The 24796-nt window shown below is 37.3% G+C and overlaps 1 protein-coding gene across 1 annotated transcript in view; it reads right to left on the bottom strand.

Moving 5' to 3' along the window:
* The window catches only part of Pld5 (phospholipase D family member 5), a 342516-nt gene that overhangs the window by 210391 nt on the left and 107329 nt on the right, over positions 1–24796 (bottom strand). Inside the window, exon 2 of the mRNA XM_042674470.1 lies at positions 218–354. Coding sequence (XP_042530404.1) covers positions 218–354 — 137 coding nt within the window. The remainder of the gene's footprint in view (positions 1–217; positions 355–24796) is intronic.

Genomic DNA, 24796 nt, shown 5'->3' with positions numbered 1-24796 from the left:
TTAAAAAAATAACTCACTTTGCTGACTACTCCTCTGTATAAAATTTGTCCAAATCATCAAGTGAAATGGATCCCTGTTCATTTAAAAAGAAGAACATTGATGCTTCAACTTCACCTCATGATCAGTTGTGTTTATGATATTTTTCTCCTTACCAGATAGGGCTCTTTCTGACTTTCTCACCCACCCTAAAAGATAATTTTTGTTTGTTACCTCTTACCGACATTTATTTTGACAATTTTTTTCTGAGAGTCCATCCTCATCCTCTCCCATGATGTCCACCGCTGAAAATATCAATGCCACGAGAATAGCAAAGCAGCAGACGAGAGCAAAGATCACGATACACTTCTGCTGTGACTACAAGACAAAGAGGAGGGAGAGGTGTAAATGAGGCTGCTCTCGCTTAGGAAACTCGACGCTTGACATCGTTGCAAAACTCCCTGGAATATTATTTAGGATACAGCTAGAGAACACCTCTCTAAGCGAAAAGAGCCAAAACTTACACTTTTTTTCAATACAGTTTTCAGTCTCCACTATATTATAACTGTTGGGGATAATTCAAAAGCAATATCCAGATTTTTCAATGAGTTTGCTCTCTTTTCTCATCAAATTAATGAAGAAAAGTTGGATATAAGACATATTATTTCCAATTACATGCGTTACATAACTCATGTGGTTTATTTGAATACACTGAGCATAAACATAAAAAACATTCATACCTTCTGGGTTCACTTAGAAATAGAAATCAAAGGTGTAGGTGGTCAAAGCAACTTTTGTCTTAATCTATAGGCCAGGGCTGCTATCATTCATTTGTATTGCTCCCATCTAATAGCCAAAGCTGTGACTCCTTGGGGCAAAAGATTTTTGCTTCTTATGGTCTGAAGGTTTGTATTTTACTCCTCAAATTAGCATGTTAAAGTCTTAGTCCCCCAAGTATTCAAATTTTGGCTCAAATATGAGAAGATAGTTAAGTCATGAGGGCAGATTCGCACGAAAGGTATTGTGACCTTAAATTCCAAGAGTGATCCTTCAGGGTGCTGGAAGAAGTGTGTATGAATTAGGAGCTGAGCCCTCCCCATACACTGAATTTGCTGCACATCCATCTTAAACTTTTAAACTTGAACTGTGAGAAATACATTTCCATTGTTAATAAGCTACCAACTTATCCAAAGCATGTCAACTATGTCACCTATTAGAAACATTAGAATGGGAAAAAGAGGAGAACAAGTAATTTTTAAACATTGGTGACACTTTTAGGGGTTATTGACAGAGGAAGAAGAGTGATCTTTGACTGGAAATTCAGGAGGTTGTGTATGTATTATTGAAACCAACTAACTTTGTCTCTTCCCACCACTTTCATGTCTTTTATTGCTACAGACACATAATCTCCAAAGAAAACAAGGAACCTGCAGAATCTCAGACCCCAATTCTTCTTCAAGGCAGCCTTGGATTGCAGATATAGACTATAGAGAAGGCAAAGTCAAGTCAAAGAAATTGAGGGTGTTTCTATTTCATCAGCAGCAGTGTATTCCTTTGGAATTCTTCCTTTATGCATTGTCTCATCTCCCATCATGGCCTGTGCATTTCTGCCTGTGGCCTCAAAGACAATATCAGCAAAGGTCAAAGGCGATATACCATTGTTTTACCCAAATCCTGGTAGTCTCCAGGGCATGGGTTATCTTTCCAATTTTCTTTCTCTCAGCTATCAGCAGAGTGTGCAATAAATAACAGAAAATGATTATATAAACAAATATGTGAATATGCATTGAAACCATTAGGCCAAATTTCAAAGGACCCAATCACATGAAACATTTCTTTTAAACCACAATAGCCTTATAGAAAATTGGTTTGTTTCCACAGCTTAGTGATTATAAACCTTGCTGTTCATCCTTTTTCCTATGTATTGGTGCCAGAGGCAAATTCACAGGTCATGTTTAACAGCTATATAAAGCTCTGGAAAACAGGTCATACATTTGTCTTTCTCCTTTATTTTCCATTTTGCCTATTTAATTTATTTTCAATTCTGGGAATTGAACTCATGGTGTCATATAAGCAGATGTTCATCTGTTCACAGCTGCGTTATTTTCAAGAAGTATACAATGAACTGATGGAGGATTCCAAATTCCAAAACAAAACTTTCTACCCTTGTGTATGTGTTTGACTTTGTGCTTCAGTTTTCCTATTTGCAAAATGAAGGTAAGAAAATAATTCTTTATAAAACTGAAATGAAGAATCAAATAGGAAAATGTACAGTATTTTGGGAAATAATTGGGAGACAATATTAAATGAATTCTTACAACTGTTGGCATGCTGTTGTATTTTAGCCAGCAAATCCTTAATATTTTAGGGAAACATGGTAAATATATGAATAAATAAAAAAACATATATATGCATACATGTGTATTTGTATATATAATATGCACATACATATATAAAGGCAGGGACAAAAAAGAGTGAAAAATAACACATGAAGGAATTTTCTAATCTAAATTTTTTGAAATTTAATTTTAAATTGTTCAAGCTTGATCTCAGAACTCAAAATCCTAAAGAGTCATTTCTCGAAAATCAATATGCATTTAAAAAAAGCCTGGAGGACTTGTTAAAATATGCATTGTTGGGTGAAAATTCAGTTTGTGATTCAGTTATTCTGGGATGAGACCCAAGGACATACGTTTGTAAAAAGATCCCAGTAGATATTGCTGCTGCTGGTCAGAGGGGTTACAAGTACATGGGCAAGGTAATGAGTACATTTCTTATCTTTTTTTCCCCTTCCCATCATCTCCACCCACTCCCCCCACCCCAGGCCAAAGTTGTAAAGTTTGTTTTTCGACATAATGTCTTGTACATCTCATTGTTGCAATGGGTCCACCTATATCCCTATTTAAACAGCTGTTTTTTTGGCTGGGAAGGGATGTGAAGGGTAAACAAAGGAGGAGGCTGCAATGCTTGGTAAGAAATGTACGCATTATCCTGCCCATGTAATTGTAACCCCTCTGTACAGTATGTTCACAAATAAAAAAAAAAACAACTGTTTTTTTTTTTTTCTTCCCCTCCACAAATTATGCCAACATTAAATACAATGGAGACAGGGGTTATATCGTGGGGAGGGACATACAAAACAACAAAAAATTATCTTATAAATATGTTAGAAACAATCGCAAGAAAGAAAGAAAAAACATTTGAACCCTTATCTTGGGGTTCATTTCGCTTAACATCAACTTATCTGACCATTTCTGCTTGTCTCAGACATTACTAGTTATTGCAAATAAGGGAAACCTTGGGACCTATATTTCTTTGGGTCTGGCTTACGTCACTTAATATAATTTTTTCCAAGTCTTTCCATTTCCTAGCATATGGGGCAATGTCATTCTTTTTGATGGAGGCATAGAATTCCATTGTGTGCGTGTGTGTGTGTGTGTGTATGATGTGTGTGTATATATATATATATATATATATATATACACACACATATATACATCACATTTTCTTGATCCATTCATCTACTGAAGGGCACCTGGGTTGGTTCCATATCTTAGCTATGGTAAATAATGCTGCAATAAATGTAGTTGTGCTGGTAGCTTTAGTAGCTTTGTTTGTACTCATTCTTTTAGATGTGGGCCCTAAAGTTACAGTGTCCATGAAGGCATCCACCAGTGTGTGCCTATAATTATGAAGAGTACACACACTCTTATGTTAAAGTTTAATTCATAAATTAGATACAATATGTGATTATCAATAGCTTGCAACAAAATAGAACAACTGGGCTGGGATTTAGCTCAGTTGCAAAGCTCCTGCCTAGCAAATGCAATGTCCTGGATTCAATCTTCAGTATCAAAAATAGAAAAAAAGACAAAATAGAACAATTACATGAAGGTCTGGAATAAAATTATTAGCACCAATATTACTATACCAAGGAGACACTATTAAGTAAAATAGGAGTTTTATTAACTCTCACTCTTTCATGAAGATTAAAAACAAAGACAATGCCTGAACAACTGATCAGAGGACTGAGGTAACTACCTATCTCAGCTAGCAGTAGGCAGGAAACTGAATAGCACAGATGCCTTGGTCAAAAATGATGTTATCCACAGGGATAGAGCAGGTTAGAGTGAGATTTTTTTCACAATACTAAGAAATTTTGTCCACAGCTGACTGCAGGTAATAAAAATTGCATAGGGGCTGGGAAGGTGGCTCAGTGGTAGAGTGCTTGCCTTGCATGCCTGAGGCCCTGGGTTCAATTCCTCAGCACCACATAAGCAAAAAGAAAAAAGCCGGAAGTGGCGCTTTGGCTCAAGTGGTAGAGTGCTATCCTTGAGCTGAAGAGCTGAGGGACAGCGCCCAGGCCCAGAGTTCAGGCCCCACGACCAGACCCGCCCCCCAAAAAACAACAAAAGAATACAAAAATTGCAGAGTAAAACTGTGGCGAATGCAGGGTTGTGTCCTTATAATAAATTATGCTCCATACATATGGTTCTTGGAACTCAGTTTCCCTCAGGAGTTAATTTTTAATGACTATAATAAATAAATGCAAAAATTTTAATATAGTTTATAATTTATTTTGGGAAAGTAAAAAAAATAATTTTTATTTTGAAAAAGATTTGTCCTGAACCTTAAATTTTCCATTGATATCCATTACTTGGTAATCAGAAAATGTTCACTGTTACATCTTTTGGAAAAAATCTCTCACAATCATACTTAGAAATGACTGCTATTAAATTTGTTCTAGTTTTTCCCTATACTACATCTTGAAAGATGAGAATCTATCTTGTTTTATGATGATTTTTATATTGTTTTTGGCACTTGATCATGTTTTAATGTTATTAAATATTTTCTTAGAACAAGTTATGTTCTTGCATAGTATTTCAATATATCAAATAATAAAATTCTATAGCAAAATTGCTTTTATTTTTTATTTTTTCTTCTCATCTTTATTTCTGCATCTTCCCATTTTGTAATTTTTAGAAATTGTCTATATATAGTAATAAAGAAGTTTCAACTCAACATCTCAATGTATATGTCTGTCTTGTTTAGTTTTCCATTATCCTCTACGCACACTATGTATGTTTATTTTGAGCTGACCTTCAATTCACAATCTCTGGTCCAGCCTCCCATGTGCTAAAATTATAGGTATAATCCACCATGCCCAGCTGGCTATTAATTTAAAAACAGAAAAATATTAAATATGGTTTTAATTTTATTCAGTTCCTAAGAAATTATGAATAGAAACAAATAATACATATTTTAAAAGATGTTAAATAATATCCATCTTAATTAAGTTTGGGAAAACTCAGAACAATACAGAAATCAGCACAATACAGTTTATATATTTTCTTTAAAAAGAATCACAAAGACAACAGCTTAAATAGGCAATTTAGATATTAGGAAGCATTTGACAAAAGAACCCTAGTGAAATTAATACTGAATGATTAAACTATAAAATACTGATTTATTTTCCTTTATTCTGAATGTTGTGATCAACCAGTAATTTATGTGTTACTGGAAGTACTCTGATGCTTAAATTTCCTTAAACTTTCACTAACTGGATTCTTGATTATTAAGTTCTCTTAGAAATGAATAACTGAGCTACTATTTTCATTTTGATTCATTAAAGAAGAGGAAGGAGATATTAATTTTTAAATGTCTCCTTGAAATAATGTACTCTTAATTATAAGTCCATACTGCAAGTTCTCTTAGTCTCATTTAATTTTCAACTCATTAAAAAGTAAGAGTGCTCAAATGATAGCATAAATACCTCAAAAATGAGATCAAACTCTTGGTTACCAAAATAATTATTCACTTGAGCAGATCATTTCTGAAATCAATGAGAGCCACACTTTTCTCTTTCTATTGAATTTGAAACAAAGGAAGATACATTTTCAGAAGAATCTATAAACATGACTACAACTCAAAGTTCACTGTTGAACTGAATGTATGAGAAGAAAATAAAATCTGAAACCATAATATTTAACATCAGCTAACATTTAATTCTCACAACAGTTTCTATCCAAAATGAAAAAAAAGATGCTTTATAAAGAAATTAACTCATGCCACCATTGAAAGTATCTGAATAATTTTGTCTTCATTAAATTCATTTGCTTCAAATAAAAAAAAAAGCGTGACTTGTGTCTAGGGAAAGAGTATTAAAATTGAAAATTTGGAATAATATCTATTTTTACCCTAGCTTTTTATAAAATTTAACAAGCTCTTCCTTTGTCTTTGTGATTATGCATATGGGTGCTCACCCATGAAAAGGTGAATATTTAAAAACAGATTAAAAATTAGAGTCATTCATATTCTTTTTCATTTATTTACAGTTCTTTTAAACGTAAAGGGACAAGTTTAACCAGGCACTGGTGGCTCATGTCCATAATTGGAGCTATCCAGGAGGCTTAGAGCTAAGCAGCATGGTTCAAAGCCAGCCTGGGCAGATAAATCCAGAGAGTCTTATCTTCAATTAACTACCAAAAAGCTGGAAGTGGAGCTGTGGCTTAAGTGATAAATCTTCAGCCCTGAGTGAAAAAAAATCTAAAAGTTCTACAGCAATTATTCTCTGTAGGACAGATGTGTAAACTGAAATTTACTGATATCCAGGCAGAGGTGCTTCATGCCTGTAATCCTAGCTACCAAGAGGTTAAGATCCAGAGGACTGTGGTTTGAATCCAGGCAGAAAAATCTGTAAGATTCCATTGTTTAGTCAGGGAAAAGCCAGGCTGGGGCATGACTCAAGTGGTAGGGCGTTCAGGCACTCATCCAGGTAAGGATGAAGCTCTGAGTTCCAATACAAGAAAAAATTTAAAAACAAACCCACAAAACAAGTCATTGACATTACGTTCTTCACTCGTTTAAATTATCCATTCAGTTGGAAACAGGCTGAATATTGAATTCCAGCCTCTAAATCCACTATCTCTAGATCTAGTTTATGGATTCCAACATTTCCCTTTGTAGATTTCTTTTTGTATTTTCATTTTCCACTTACTCTCAACTCTGGTAATTTACTTCCTTTTATTAGTTGAGGTTAACAAATCTCTAGCATGGTCCATGAATGCAGAAACTAAAGTGCACAGTTGGTTCTCAGCTGTAGAACAGTGGCATTCCTAGGCCTGTAGGATTTGCTTAGGATGCTAGATTCACTTTCACATTGAGCTCCTATCCATCTTGGGCCCTGGGAGAAAATGTCACCCAGAAATGCCATCGTAATCTTGCCTAGTGACAAGATTATCAAGCTCCAAACAAGACTTCATTCTGCAACCAAATCAGTAAACCTAGAATATAAATAGCATAAGGGCTTTTCTCTGGAATTCTTATAGCTACTTCAAATTCATGTTTCTTCTTATGATGTACCTCTTGTCATTTTGCACCCCTTCTCCAAAGAATGCTAACTTACTTTTGATATTTTAATATAAGCCAGCAACCCAGCTTGTCCTGGGAATCACCAGAAGCAATTAAATGAGTTCTACCCCATACCAGAGAGAAGGAGAGATATGAAAGAGTCCATCAATCTAAGCTGAGGAAAGCTGAGATTTTCTAAATGCTTTTACAAACTGAATGCAGTAGCTCACAATTGTAATTCTAGCTATTCAGAAGGCTGAGAGCCAGAAGATAGCAATTCCAGACTGGTCTGGGAAAAAGTGAATGGAAACCCATCTCAACCAATAGCTAGACATACTTGTATATGCTAGTCATCCTAGCTCTGAGGGAGGCCGAGGTCATGAGGATCATGAATTTTCAAATTAGTCAATCATCCTTTCGTGAGTGAGAAAAGCACCAGGAGTAGGATACTGGTGCTCCAGTTGTTTCTCTATCAATGCTTAACTAACTGACTGGCCTACTAGTAATTACAAAGAACATGTATTTGCAAAGGACATGTGGCACAAAAGAGGCATGCTCAGACTTCAGTGACAATCTGTGATAGCAGGGCAAACACTCTTGGCACATCACAGTGGGGCTGGAGTAGGGGAAAACCTTGGTTATAAAAGAAACTTCTTTAGTGCATGGCTTCCTACCTACAGGCAAGGGTGGCATTGACACTAGGTAAGAGGAGAAACGTGTTTCATTCAATTTAAAAATGCTTAACAAGTATCTAACAGGTGTTATATATTGACAATTCAGAAATTTGAGCCCCTTTTTGAGAAAGTCTCTTCCCTAAAGAACCTTACAGTTGAGGTGTGAGCAGAGAGGAGGGATAGAATTACAATTGTATAAGTATTCAACTGTGTGGTGGTCGTAGGACTCATGATTAGTCTACAGAGAATTTATTCTTATATCTCTCACTTCCCTTTTGTGTCCACCCAGTTCCTTCAGTAGGGAACTAAAGAATTTCTCTACACTCATCATAAAGTGAAACAAGTTATTTTGAATATTAGTGACTGAATGAGAACACACTGTCAGTATGCAACAGCTAAAATGTTATATTTCCATGTTCTCTGTCTCTTCTCCTTCATTACTGATAAAAGAGAAGCAAAAAAATGACAAGAAATTGCCAGCTGGTCTTTGATACACTGAGGACTATTTTGGCAACCTGTATTCTGACTGATTCTTAACAAGCTGATAAAAAGCTTTGAACCTTTCAATATATAAAAATAAAGTAAGTCTAAGTTCTTTCTACTTATTCTGAAATCAGTTGGTATCATTGTTTTATGTTTCTTTCCTAAGTCATTGTTTTATCGTGGCTGCAAAGTCTGATATTCCTCCAGTCAATAGGGGGAAAACGCTGTTGACAAAACTCAAGCTTTAAGTTAATCAAAAAGCAAATTTATCTTTGGTATCTCCTGTTCACTTTCCTTCTAATTTTAAGGAGGACACACACAGAGAACATATATAACATAAGGGTGCACTCAGAGAAGCTTCAGTGATGGAATAGCAGGGAATCTTTTAACCATCAAGTTAAACCAAACTGTCTCAGCTGACTGTACCTTCAGTACCGCTCTCCACTAATAGGGGGAACATCAGGTTAGACACACTCTTAGTCACCAAAGCTACTGCTTAATGAGGCAGCAAGCACGGAGGTGGTGTTTCTCTCTCTCTCTCTCTCTCTCTGTCTCCCCTCTCCTTCTGTGTGCGAGAAGGGGATACTAGGCCAGCTTCAGTGTTTTGGATCTTCCTATTAACCCAAGAAAGACACTTAAAGACGTTGGTGAGTGGGAGCATGTGGTATCTTTATGACCAAACATCCTCCCTGTGGGTTCCTCCTCTTAGGGCTTCCTTCTTCCCCAGACACCCTTTGAGGTTGCTCCTCCCTGTCCAACCTCTTGCTGACTTCTTTTGTCTCTTTTTTGATCTTCTCTTCTCCTCCCCTCTTCATTGCTTTCCAAACCAGAAACTGTTCCTGCTCTTTCACATTTGTATCGCAGTACTTCCCACTCATCCCACCCTCCCTTTGATTCAGTGCTCCTCCTTCCCAGCCTGTGAGCCTCTGTGAACCTTTCCCTATAGGACAGATCACCATTGCCTTAGATTACGTGTGAAATGAAAACTTCCTGAGGCCATGGAGAAAGAAAGGCAACAGCACACACCAGGGAGGTCACTAATCCTAGAAAGTAAGCAAGCAGAGTTATACATGTCAGGAGATATTCTAACAGGTCTCAATAATCTCATGTAATTAGATCATGATAGGAAGGAATGCAGCTGCTGCTCTTGGACATGCCAACATTCTCCTCCTTCTTAGCATCACTTTCTTTATGAACCTCCATCTTCAAGGACATGGGTAAAAAATCCATCTCAAGCCATCTATAAAAGTAGTGTGTAAATTCACTGAAGCATTGTTTATCATAGCCAAGATATGAAATCAACCCAGATGCCCCTCAGTGGACAAATGGATCAAGAAAATGTGCTATATGTACACAACACATTTCTACTCATCCATCAGAAAGAACAACATTGTACATTCATAAGGAAATGGAAAGACTTGGAAAAATTGTATTAAGTGAAGGGCCAAAGACACATACGCAGCAAGTTTTCCCTCATTTGTGGTAACCAGAATGTGCCTATAAATCTACAAGTGAGCACACTGAATGCTAAACACACACACACACACACACACACACACACACACACATTAGGACATGATATACACACACACACTGGGACATGATAAATTGTATAGGAGTCTAGACATTCACACACTGAGGTCAACGGAGGATATACATAGGAGTGGTTGACAAAGGCTCAACAGCTATGTGCATGTGATCATATAAAATGAACTCCCAAAAAGGAAACAAGAAATATTTTTGATGGTTGCTGTTGTTGTTTTTGCTTTGTTTTCCTCTAGTCTTGTTTATTTGTAATTGGGGGGGGGGAGGAGGGCACAGACAAGGTGGAACAAAGGATGAACAAATACAACAGTGGTACTCACTGGACACTATGTGGAAAATGAACTGTACATCTTGTAGGCAGGGATGGGAGGGAAAAAGTAGGAGAGAGAAAGAGAAGAGGAGACACGGTTCCAAAATTATTGTACTCATCACCTGATCCACGTAACTGTAACCCTCTGTTTATCATCTTTACAATAACGGGTTTCAAAAAGACTATCTGAACAAAGCCTCATTCTGAGCCACAAAGATTCCTCCAGTCACTGACTATAGAGCCAATGCTTTCTACAGAGAGCAGCTGTTTAGTGTGGTGGCCTAGCTGCTGTCCAGCTCTTCTATAGCTTCTTTTTGCTTAGTCATTTTACTCATAGTAATTTCATTAGTCCCCAGTCTCCCTATTGCTGCCTACTTATCACTGTTTTAAAAGAAGAGCAAGACTCTTGTATTCAGAAACCGCTTTGTTGAATGACAACTCCTTTGTACAACTACTGAAAGATAATACAAATATACAAAAAAGAAAACAAACAAAAATTAGAAAACAGAATGTGAAGAACAGGGAACTTTTGGAGGTGATGAATAGACTATGGTATAAACTGTAGTGATAATTTCACAAGTAAATATTTACTTTCAAATTCATTAAGCCACAAATAATAAAGATGTGCAGCTTTCTGTTTGTTAAGAATAGCTCAGTATGGTTTATTAAAAAACTAAGAAAATATTTCATTGAAAAATAAATTGATGCCTCTCTCTCTCTCTCTCTCAAAAAAAAAAAGTAGCCGAACAAATCACCTTAAAAACTCCTAAACCAAGAAATAGTGCTGTGGCTCAAGTGGTAGAGTGCTAACCATGAGCTGAAGAGCTGAAGGACAGTGCCCAGGCCCAGAGTTCAAGCCTCATGACCAACAAAAAACCAAAACCAAAATCAAAAGCAAACTCCTAAACTATGTAAGGAATTATTAGCAGATCATAGGTAGAACCAGAAAGAGGCCAAGAATAAACTTTGTGTACACCTTCATCTTCTCTTTGGAAAATGATTTTTCAGTTTCTCCATTCATCACAGAGGTTCTAATTTGAGTTATAATTCATTGCCAAGGTTTCACACACAGGATCAAAACTCACCATCACCTATGGCTTTGAAATGTGCATTGTACATAAGCCATCCTTCTATGCTTCCACCTTTCCTGACATTCTGTAGTTGCTCATCATCCCTGAGATGTCCTACCCAGAACTTCCTGTATCTCCATCAGAGTCTGTGGCAGTTCAGACAAGTTAGAGCATTATGGCTGTATCTTGGCAGAGAATAATGTGGGAACTTTTGCCTCAGATACCACTGTACAATTAACTGTTATCTATTTACATTTCAGGGTTTCCAAATCCTTCTCAAGGATAAACATGTGCCAAAAATAAGACAGCCCAAAGAACTATTTTTTGTTTTCAAAGTTAAACATCAATATCAAATTGAAGACCTCATGCTTGCTTCCATGGGAGATTTTAATAGTTTAATAATCAACAGTTTATTTCAACATGACATCATGAGTGACTTACTTTCCATTCAATAGGTTTTCCTATTCTAGCTGGGGGCATGTTTCTACTTCCAACCCAACCACATAATGGACACTTATTAAACCTAGACATATACAACTCTCAGGGGTGAGAAGAAATGGCAAATAACTAACCTAAACAGCAACAAAAATCACAACCAAATTCGAAAATGAACAAATGGACTTTTTTGTAAGAAGATACACATATAATCAATGAGCATATAAAAAGATACTCAGCTTCACAATAGGAAAACAAATCAAAACTACAATAAAATACACACATCAAGATGGTCAGTATTTAAAATAAAACAACAACATTTGTAAGGATATGACAAAACTAGAACCCTATTAATTAGACGGTAAAGTAAAAGTTACTGAGAAAATAGTGTGGTGGTTTCCCCAAACTGAAAAGTATAATCACTAAAGGATTCAGCAATTTCTCTTATCAGGTATACAGTAGTACCTCTCTCTCTCTCTCTTTTTTTTTTGGGTCCTGTCGTGGGGCCTGAACTCTGGGCCTGGGTGCTATCCCTCAGCTCTTCAGCTCAAGGCTAGCACTCTACCACTTGAGCCAGAGCACCACTTCCGGCTTTCTTTCTTTTTGCTTATGTGGTGCTGCGTAATCGAACCCAGGGCCTCATGCATGCAAGGCAAGCGCTCTACCACTGAGCCACCTTCCCAGCTCCCTAGTAGTACCTCTCTTAACCATAAGAGTTATGTTCCAAAATCCCAGTTTTATATATATATATATATATATATATATATATATATATATAAATAAAATGTATTATATACATATACTATATATAAACTATTTATTCAATGTTACTTTTTATTATATATGTTTATATATGTTATTTCATGTCCATATGGTTAAGATAAAGTTTAATTATAAATTTAGAGATTAATAGCAATGCTAGTAAACAAATTGGAACAATTACAAGAACATGCTCTGATGAGATACATAAATGTGATTTCTCTCTCAAAGTATATTGCACTGTACTCTTTATTTTGTGCTGTAGGATGATACAGTCCTTCCTTGATTAGATAAAGTTAGGTGAATAATATAGTCACTATGAAGTAATAAGATACTACTGACCTCTTGAGATCAAACCTATAAACTGTTAATTTCTGGGATTTCCCACTTCATATTTTTGGACTGCAATTGATTATAAAACTATGGATATGGGGGTTATTATACACCCCAAAAAATGAAAGGCAGGGTCTCCACCACAGACGTCATAGGAATGTTCATAGGAGCGTGATATTCAATTGCTGAAAGGCAAAAACAACTCAAATCCTCAGATGAATGAATAAACAAACCTGACACATACATCCAATGAAATTATCACTAATCATAAGGGGAAAGTAATTCTGACATGTGTAAAACAATGGATTAACTTTGAAAACATTATGCTAACACTGACATTAAAGGATAAATGCCGCATAATTATTTTTTTCTCTTCTTTTTATTATTAATAAGTTTTTTTATTGTAAAAATACGGTACAGAGGGGTTACAATTACATGAACAAGGTAATGAATACATTTCTTATCAAGCATTGTTGTCTCCTCCTTGTTTTTCCCCTCCCATCCCTGCCCTCCCATCTCTACAACTCTCCCCTCCCACCAAAGTTGTAAAGTTCGGTTTTCGACATAGCATCTTGTACATTTCATTGTTGCAATGTATCCACCTGTATCCCTACTTAAACAATTTGTTTTTTCCCTTCCCCTCTCCAAATTATACAAACATCAAATACAGTGAAAACAAGGGTCATACAGTGGGGGAGAGACTTAACAAAGCAACAAAAAAATCACCTTATAAATATGTTAGAAACAATAGCAAGAAAGAAAAACCATTTGAGTCCTTATCTTGGGGTTCATTTCACCTAACATCAACTTATCTGACCTTTTCTGCTTGTCTCAGACATGTACTAGCTCTCTCTACTTCTCTTCAATTTAGTATTAGAATGCCTAGCTACAGCAATAAGTCAAGATGCAAACATAAAAGGGATCCAAATAGAGAAAGATGAAGTAAAACTCTCCCTCTTTGCAGATGACATGATCCTGTATGTAAAAAAGCCCACAGACTCTACTTCCAAATTACTTGACCTGATTTGAAACTTTGGCAAAGTAGCAGGGTATAAAATTAACCCACAAAAATCAATGGCTTTTCTGTATGTCAACAATGAGAAGAGTGCGGCTGAAATCAGGAAAGCAACTCCATTTGTAATAGCCCCACAAAAAATAAAATACCAGCCGGGCACCAGTGGCTCACGCCTGTAATCCTAGCTACTCAGGATCTGAGTAGCTGAGATCTGAGGATCGAGGTTCCAAGCCAGCCCGGACAGGAAAGTCCGTGACACTCTTATCTCCAATAAACCACTCGAAAACCAGAAGTAGTACTGTGGCTCAAATGGCAGAGCACTCACCTTGAGCTGAAGAGCCCAGGGACAGTACCCAGGCCCAGAGGTCAAGCCCCACGACCAACAAAAAACCAAACACAAACAAAAGAAAAACCTAGAAATTAACTTAACCAAAGAAGTGAAGGACCTCTATGATGAAAATGTTAAAAATCTGAAAAAGGAAATCAACGCAGAACTTAGAATGTGCATGATTCTATTTATATGAGGCATAAAGGAATCAAGTTCATTGAGGCAGATAGCTATCACCAGTGGCTAGGGAAGAGGAAGGGAGAATACAGAGGAATTGCTTAATGGGTACAGAATTTCAGGTGTGAAAGATGAACAGTTCTAGAGATGGATAGTGCTTGTTCATGGTAGTAAAACATGAATGTGTTTAACACTACAAGTAGAGTTGTTAATAGTTAAAAAGAGTTAAAATGAGCCAGGTGCCATTGGCTCATACCTGTAATCCTAGCTACTCAGGAAGTTGAGATCTGAGGATAGCAATTCAAAGCCAGCCTGGGCAGAAATGTCCCCATGAGACTCTTATCTCCAATGAACCACTCAAAACCAGAAGTGGTGCTGTGGCTCAAGTGGTAGAGTGCATAGCTTTGAGGACAAAGAGGCTCAGGGACAGCACTGAGGTCCTGAGTTAAAGCCCCACCACTGAAAAGAACATTATAATGGCAAATTTTATCATATCTTTATCGTACAATTTTAACGGAAAAAAGAAATTACAACCAAATGGTATGTTTAGACCTTGGTAGCTTCACTTCCTATTCAGATCTCCCCAATAAACTGTCCAGGATTCCTATATAGTTTCCTTTAATCCATTCACTGGTGTCCTACATTTTAAAATTTCATTCCATGTTCCAAGAAACCATAACCAGCCAATTTCAGATGCTACTCCTTGCTGCTTCTGTCTAGGGAACAACTAGCTAAATTCATTTGGCCAGCCAATGGAGGACCTGGGGTCAAAAGACTTCCACTTGTAAATGCGTACTATACCATTCATTTCCTATTCTGCAGTATTCAGAGGGATCACTCACATGCCATGGTTGCATTCCCAGTAAGCCACTCAGCTACCCTTCTAATGGTTCTCATGCTACCGTACAATGGAACCCACCAAGGCACCTGAGGGCTCAGCCCTCATCCTTACAGCCCATTCCTCTCTGTATCTACCTGATTTCAGATCCCTCTCAAATCAATCTCAGCCCCTTCTTCTAGAGCCATGGGATTGTGCAAACAAAACTGTGTATATCCATTTGCTTGGGGTAGGAGCACAAACAGTCACAACAAAAATATCAAATGCTGAAGAAGAGAAGAGGAAATATTTTCCAAGAACCATAATGCTATGAAAATCTTCCCCTGAAAATTAGACATAATAGCATCCAGGAAAAGAGTAATAGTTGACATGTGATAATAAGGCTCTCTTCACTCCTTTGTTTTTATTTCCTGCTTTTATTAAAAAAAGTGTCTACAATCTTAGAAAAAAAGAAACACATTTTATGGTTCAAAATTTCTTTGTAGCTGCTATTTCTCTTTTCAACAATTATGCTGTGTCCTCACATATTTTCTACTGCTATCACCCATGTTTTCGCAAAGACCATCTTGAAAGTGAGATACATCACTTCCATTATAGTGTCCTAACTATCTGCTTTTATTCTGCCTCCTAACTTCCATTTTACAGTTCAATATTCTCTACCAAACACACACACACACACACACACACACACACACAAATCCACGCCATATTGTTAATGAATGTTATGTTTCAACAAACTTCATTTGTTATCTGTATCTTTCATGAGGACCGTTTGAAACTCTGGGTTATCTTTGGGTCTAGTACAGACCAAATGGAACATTTCTAGCCTAACACTCTTTAAAGTTCACTGTTGTTCCCAATATGGGACAGAATAAATTTTTCTTATGTATTTTGATAATACAAGAAATCACTAGGAGGGCTGGGAAGGTGGCTCAGTGGTAGAGCGCTTGCCTTGCATGCATGAGGCCCTGGGTTCGATTCCTCAGCACCACATAAGCAAAAAGAAAAAAAAAAGCCAGAAGTGGCGCTGTGGCTCAAGTGGTAGAGCGCTAGCCTTGAGCTGAAGAGCTGAGGGACAGCGCCCAGGCCCAGAGTTCAGGACCCCCCCCCCCCCCAAAAAAAAGAAATCACTAGGAAATTTTCCACTTACAATGGGTAAATCCTCATGCTGCTGGAACTGATTATGCTCTTTTCTTCTTTGGAGTATTTTAGTGGGAAGTTTATTCCTTCCACCTTATACTGGACAGCTACTATCATTCTCACAGATGAGGAAATTACAAAAGAATGAGCCCAGGGGAGGGGAGGTGTTCTGGAACGAGGCAGATGCTGAATGCAAACCCAACTTCGAAAGTATATTGAACCACAAACAGGCATCACCCCAATGATAGCACCAAGGTTATCATTCTGAATTATCTTCTTAGAAAGTTCTCCTACCTGCTTTATCCTATCACCCCAGAGCCCATCCCAGCCTATGTTCACCTCATTTCTAAATTGATTACTAAAGCCCAGCTAACATTGATCTTTAACTTGTCAGAGTTAAGCATATTGATGCATCTTCAGATTTCAACACATCCGTGTTCAAAATACTTTGAGAACAATGAGAAATCATTTCATCATTTTTCTCCTGTTGATAGTCCATAATTTTTTTAAAACAAAATTCAAATGGTTGTGATAATCCATTTTCCATTGTTACATTACATGTATCCCCAGCATTTGGATGTTTACTGCTTTGGTGAAAGAGGCATACTCTGCACTTGCATGGTTTTGCCTTACTTCCAGTACAAATTATATGGCATGAACTTGTGATATAAATTAAGGGCTTATAAGGGTGTAAATGTCTAAACTTGTATATTCTTGTTCAAGAATACATGAGACCATAAATTTCCTTAGTCATTCCAAAGTAAACTGATACAAAAACCCATATGAGCACAAAAAGGCCAGACTTTACCAAGTATATTTCCCCATCATCAGCCTCTTGATGGCATTGTGAGAACAAATCAAGTACAGACCTAGCATGAGAATAAGGAGGGAAAGGTGGGACAAAAGTGGGAGGTGGCTGGCAGATTTTTAACATAAAATTAAAAGGAAAAAACAGAGGACAGCTAAGTCAAACCAATTGATTCTAGAGGAGAATGGAAAGGAGCCCTTACCATGACATCAGTTCTAAAGCTTAAGACTGAGTGGCCTAGAGTGCTACCTGTACTCACAGCTGAAGTGGACCAACGTAAGCAGCTTCTCTTGAATTCTGCTTCAAGGAAGAAGACAGGTGAGTGCCAAGGTCACTTCAAGGGGCATTAGCAAGATGGCCACAAACCTCCCACTGGAGCCAGCTTTTCATAAAGAGTGAAAGGGCTGACCCACGCACAGTAGGTCATGGCTTCCAGTTGCTGCGGGGACTGGAAGTTATAGTTATGCCTGGGTAGACACGAGGTGGTACAGTGAAACAGGGTCCCTAGACTCACACAGGATACATAGAATACCCAGGTGAAGAGAGCTGAAACTGTTGATCTCAGGAGGTGTGAGAGCATTGCAAGGAGTGGTGAGTGCAGATTCCATTGGTGATGAGGGCAGAGGCTGCTGGTGGTGAGGGCAAAGGCCATTAGTGCTCATCTTCTGTGCGGGCAGGCCCTGGCCACAAAGATAGTGGTGGGCTTCTCCTTACTTTGGAAGCTGACCGGATGCACTGCCACCTCATCTGTGGCGACCCTCTCCTGGAGCTCTCTCTAAGACTGACTTTCCCTCTCTCCTTCTATGAAGTCTTGAGAGTATTCTTGGCCAGATCTTCTGGGATTATTAGAAAGTTCTTGCTAGCAGGCTTTCCTGGAACTGAGTTTATTCCTGATGCCCCCTCTACTCTCTCCTGGCCTTGGAGAATCAGCTGTCGCTTTACTTTTTGTCATTCTTGGGGGCCAAAGTGTCTATATTCGAGATGTGAAACCTGTAGATTTTTCTTCTCACCATTGTGGCACAGTGTTATTGATTCACTTTGGGGATAGCCTGCAGTTATACCCACTAAGCTTGGTTTTACTCTGAAACTTCTACAGGTAGGTTGCATAGTTATGTACTATTGTCCTTGAGTAGTGTTTCTTCAAAGCAAGAACATTGCCTTTTACAAGGATACTACATAGTTCTAGTGAACAGTTATCAAAATCCAGTAAATTAGGCACTGGTGGCATGCCTCTAAAAGCATCTGCCTGGCAAATGCAGGGCCCTAAGTTCAAACCCCAGTACTGCCAAAAAGAAAAACAAGTAAATTAATGATGTACAAATTCCTTTTAAATTTTGCTTAATTTATAACAATTGGACCCAGTCCAAGATCATATATTGCCCTAGTGACCACATTTCTCCAGCTCAGAATTCCAGTAATTCTGTGACATTCATAATGTCATTGAAGATTTCAGAACATACGTTTTATGGCATGTCCACCAAAATAAGTTTGATGTTTTCTCAATGGATAGATCTAGGTTATGCATTTCTGCTATGACTCATAGATTAGTGATGCTGAGTTCCCTTCATTGCATCCTTTTGGGTGCATAGAGTTTTAATTTGCTTCATTATTAAGGTGCTCAGTCACTCCATCAAAGTGATATCCATCTTTAGTGTTATCTACAATTAGTCCATTTTAATTAATAAGCATTTTTCTTGGGAGGGGGACTTACTTTTATGTAATGGAATAAATACCTGGATGGGCTTACAACTGTAGGTTTGGCATTCAGTTCAAGGAAGAGGACTTAATTTTTGGTATCACTTGGAAAGTATGCAATAGGCTGCTCTTTAGCAAACATTGTTCTCAGCACCACTGATAACTCATGCCTCTGTCCATTACTACTATGATGGTTGCCAAACTGTCATTTTCTGATTCCATCATTCCTTCTACATTAAACAATACTATACTGTAAGGAAGAGCTTTATTCTTTCCCATAATAAATTTACTTACGAAAATACACTCATATATATATATATATATAATCAAATACTTTGAATGTATTTATTACAATGTACATGGTATGTACTATGACTTTCATTATTTTGATGCTTAGATCTGATCAGTTATGGCCATATGTACTATGACTTTCATTATTTTGATGCTTAGATCTGATCAGTTATGGCCATAGAGCATACCATTAAACTGTTTTTGTCTGCTTTACAGATGTTCTCATTACCATTTGAGAGCTGACCTTTATGGCACAATGTGCACATTTTGTACTATCTCTGAGCCAAACTCTTTCCTCTAGCCACTCTTTCCTCTAAGATTCCTGTTCTCTTTTGTTTGGCAAAACTATATGTACATACTAAAACTGCTTGATGTTATTAGGCATTGCTGCTGTTCTTAGTGACTTTTAGTTACCTAACTGTAGGAAAAATCATACCTTCCCACATACCTATATTCAAGATCTATCTCTGTATAGTAAAAACTATGTATCTAGCACCACATCTAGAATTCCAGTCCCAAACAATATCCAATTCATTTTTGCATTCCCCCTTTGTACTTTAAGGAATTGTCTTCACAGATACTAAGGAACATCCCATACCTTCAATATTTTCATGCATAGTTTCTCACTATATAACCTGTCTTCTAACCCTGCCTGTCTGGCTCCTGGCCCCCACCCCACATGGCTTCTTTAATTACTATCAAGCATGACAGTAAGCTCAAGAATAGTAGGAAAGGAAAAATATAAACAGTGCTTACACTTTTCAAAATGATTGGTATTGATGCTGGTGGAGCAAAGTGGCTAGGTCTGGGGATGTAGAACTTGCCTAGCACATACAAGACTTGGGTTCTGTCCCCATCCCCAAAGGAAAAAAAAGAACAGATGAATCAGAACAGGTAGGAGCCCACTTGTTCATGAGAAAAATGACAATAGGTAAAGTGTGGTTGAGAGTTAAACACGTGAATAATGGGTTGGCTGCTGGGAAAGGGGGCATAATGATGCTGCCTAGGGTTTGACTTGGGGAAAGGCTAATGGGGATTAGGACAGAGGAAGGAAGATAAATGACATAGAAAAGGTTTTAGATGAAGGGAAGGTCATTAAGAGGCATATTTTAGAATATTTAAGACTTCAAACATTTAATGGACGATGCCAGATAAATAGTAAATATTAACATCGTAAGTATTACATAAGGATTACATAAGTATTTAATTTCATGGAACTACATGAGATCTCGGAAGGAAAGAATGGGCACTGTCCCTTAACTTTTTCACTCAAGGCACACACTCTTGAGTCACAATGCCAATTTTGGCTTTTTGATGGCTAACTGGATATAAGAGTTTCAGGGAACTTGTTGCCCTGGCTGGCTTTGAACCCAGATCCTCAATCTCAGCTTCCTTAGTAGCTAGAATTATAGTCATGACCTTAAATCCTACTCTTTTTATCTTGAATTTTATTTACTCATTAGCAAACACGTTAAGTTTTTTTCCATTTATCTGATTTTTTAAAAAAAATCTGTTTTTCTTTTTTAAACTTTCAACACTTTGGCATCTTTAAGAAATTCTTCTACATCTTCATTTTCATACCATATACCCCTTACTTTGCTATTCATTACATCTACCCTCCCTTTCCCCAAGCCTTTTTTCCTATTTGGGATTTCTACTTGACCCAAACTTTGTTTTATGTCTCTTTTATATTGTATTTTATTCTGTTGTTGTTGTTTTATTTTGTCTCTGCTCTTCTGGAAGCTTCTGCATGAGCATTTGTTTTTATTTTTAATGGAATCTATATTTATTACCATTAACACAATATCTGTAAACTAATTTCCCTTAGTTCTAGCATTTTAAGCATTCTCAGAAAGGCAAAATCTTGCCAAGATTAGAAAAAATGCTGTGCATTGAAGTTTTTAATTTGAAAATAAAGCTAAATTCACACTTTGCATAATCTTAAGCATATGTCAAACAAACAAAAAAGCATTCATTGCTCAAACACAGTTCTGCTTACCACTCTTACAGAGTGGCAGGGATTTGGGAAAAGCCTACTGCATTTTTCTGAGGTATCTTTTAGGTTCTGGTTTTGCTTATTTGTTAAAATGCAAAGTAACAGGTAACTGGTATCTGACTCTTCCTGGAAAATAAAAATGCTACCGCATGGCTTCCCCACTGATGGGGGCTGTTCAGTGATAGATGCTTCTCTAACATATGTGGATTGCTACTGGTATCCACTAGGAACCTCTGATATAGTTCAGCCATTCCTGAGACACTGCATCCATAGGCTTAAAATTCCACTTTCAAATTTATAGAATTTGTGTTCGCATTATGGATTAGTCTTTCCAGGACTCCACTCTACCTACTATATTCTCACCTGTTACAATAGGTAACTGGTTGTGCATTTTAAGAACATGCACCATGAAGATGCATTCCCATTCATTCTGTACAGTAAGTTTTCATTTGCTGCTGGATTAAGTGCCCATTCCTTACAGAGATAATATATTCAAGTATGGAAATACAATTATTCATAAATGTTAAATGCCAGCCTCCTGGTGTGTATGTTATTTTCTGGCTAATTTTCTAATTAATGAAAAGAAGATTTGCAATTTAATACACATCTTATATTAAAAAGGTTTCAATTACCTACAATAATTTACCTAAGTCAGCCCACCAATACAAGTAATGTGTATGTGCCTTGCAAAGAAGAACTCTGTTTAGATATGAGTTACTAAGGTAGTATATGGTGTCTAAAACAATATCTACTAAAATTTCCATAAAGTGATGGACAACTCACTGTACTAGGAAAAATAAATATCTCAAATAATCTTTGGGGAAAATATTTGTTTAGTATTTTTTGAGCTGTATCTTAGCAGCAAACCAAAAAGTAAATATGCGACTTAAGATTTACTATGTGCTTCTTTGCCCAAATGATATAAAAGTGTTTGAATAACCAGATGTCCCAATATACTAGGTGCCTTAAGAAACAGACATGCTTAGCTTTACATGGAACCCAGTAATACTAAATATAGATAACCCTTGTTTTCATGAACTACTGAGTACATATAAGTTCATCTGCAGGATTTTTCTGTATGTATGACTAGATTGTACAAAAGGTCTGCTGTAGAGAAATCTATCCAGGATAGACCTTAGATTAACTACAAAACAAAACAAAAACATTAGTGGTGTTTAAGTTGGAGTTATGCAGATAGATGTGAGAGTTATACCTCGAACCTTTCTTTCTTGTTTATCAAACAAACAAATGAATATGATTTTATTCTTCCAATACCAGGAGTTGAACTCAGCCTCATGAAGATCAAAGCCAAAAAGAGGAATGTGACCAAAAAAGAATGTTCCTTGGGGTTTCTGAGTTATTCCATATTTGGTTGTCCAAGAAGGACAATCAAGAAAATAGGAAGCTTATATGAATAAAATGAATAATAATCCAATATAAGGGCAACTACACCCACCTTCAGCTCTGTCTAGGGGTATCTTAGAGAACAGTTAGGAGGGAACATAGCTTGCTGTCAAAGAGCAATGTACTCTGACAAATATCAAGCTTCAAACTTACTGCAGCCTTTTGATGGCGCTGGCTGTGGCTCTTGCTGACCTGGGTTAGGAAGTTAACTGCAAGAAGAGCCACGGTGACAAACCTAGTACACAGCAGCACTGCTGCTCAGAGGGAAATTGGTGTGGAATGAAGCCTTGTGGGACTAGAGCATTGGAGGCAGCCTACTACCCAGCAGGCTTTCTCTGACTTGACAGCCTCTTACTGGGCTGGAGCCTGCCATGATAGAAGGGAGTAAAACAGACAGCCACTCGAGTAAGGAATTCTCTCAGGGAAGTCTGACAAATGAAACCTTTTGCAAACTTTGTTTACCATCAGAAGCAGGTGCTATGGAATTGCTTCACTTTTTCCCTCATTAAACCTGAAGAGTTTGGCATTTATTCTGTATATATTGGGCAAAGCAACATAATGAACTAGTCTTTTTACATTCAGACTCTATTGCCCTCCCTCCAAGGCCCAGAGACAACAGTTTAATCAGTAAGAATCCCCTCTGTTTTATGAAGATTAAAAAATACTTTTGAGAACAAATAGGGATTTGTCCTCTAGAAGCACTTCTACTTCTAGGAAACAACAAATGAGCTTAGCTAATTTTTCATATCCAGCAGTTTCTTAATTGTGTTAGGGGTTTTTGTCCGGAATGCATTTAATTTGGAAGCACTCCCAAGACATGTAAAACTGAGTGCCAACGTCTTTCTTTATGCACAAATTGGATTTAATAGTGTTTAGATTGAACCCAGGCAATTTTGTTATTTCTTCTCACATAAATTCTCACTACTCATGCTGAGGAAACCTCTAGTCAAGTGACACTTATTATAGCTTTTCTCAATCAATTGAATACTATTTATTGAGTTTCTACTATGTGTGGTACACAGCAGAAATCATGTGAGAAATGCAATTGCATATCAAGTACAGTTCTGTGCAGTTCTGCAGCTTGAAGATTCATTATGAGGAGCAGGCTGGACCATGACCTGTGAGGAAAGAACATTTTCATAGAAGTTTGATGTGGAAGGGGCCTTGGGGTATGCTTGATTTCTGTGATCCTTTCTACAGCTATCCCTGTGGTAGCCATCCTCTTGGGCTTGCTCTCTGTTAGTGAGGACTCTTACAAATTTCCTGCATCTCTTGTCATAATTCAGAACAATTTTGATCCTTTATATTTTGTGGAAGGATAAATGCCTAGCCCATGATCTCCACACTCCAGAAAAGGAGATTAAAACACAGATTTAATTATATATATATATATATCAAATACTTATTATATACAAAAATCTATTTTTGTAGTCAGGAACCACATACCATTTCCATCAGTAACAGAGCACAGGTATTATAGTTATTCTATACGATTCCTATTGCCTAGTGACAAACCATTACATGTGTGTGTTTGCTTGCATGTGTTTGAATGATGATGGTGTAAACAAACCTATTGCTCTGTTGATCTTTGTGTATTTGTGTGTATGTCAGTCCTGGGTCTTGAATTCAGGGAATGAGTGCCATCCCTGAGCTTTTTTGTTCAAGGCTAGTGCTCTATTACTTGATCTACAGCTCCAATTCTAGCGCTCTCTCTCTCTCTCTCTCTCTCTCTCTCTCTCTCTCTCTCTCTTTCTGTTTAATTGGAGGTTAAATGTCTCATGGACTTTCTAGGCTGGCTTCAAACCTCAATCCTCACCTCTCGGTTTCCTGAGTGGCTAGGATTGCAGCCATGAGCCACCAGTGCGTGGCAGCACTGCTAATCTTATAAAGTATAGCACATAAAATATGCATGTGCACCATACATCATAAGGATGATAAATGGTGGTTACTGATGCGTATACATACGGTGCATACACACATATTCCTTTTACTTAGAAGTGTTAGTGTACAACAGTATGCTGTATTAGGCAGACAATAGGCTCATACCTCTTATTTACTAAATCACTTTTTTCCCTCAGGAAGCCATGATGAATAACAAACCTATACATCTAGATATTTGTAGACATCATCTCTGATGTTTACACAGTAAAAAACTATCTCAGAATACAT

This window comes from Dipodomys spectabilis, unplaced genomic scaffold, assembly GCF_019054845.1.
Source record: "Dipodomys spectabilis isolate Male_0828 unplaced genomic scaffold, ASM1905484v1 ptg000019l, whole genome shotgun sequence".
Taxonomy (NCBI): domain Eukaryota; kingdom Metazoa; phylum Chordata; class Mammalia; order Rodentia; family Heteromyidae; genus Dipodomys; species Dipodomys spectabilis.
Note: the sequence above shows the minus strand (reverse complement) of the source record. Positions and strands in the feature narration are given on the sequence as shown.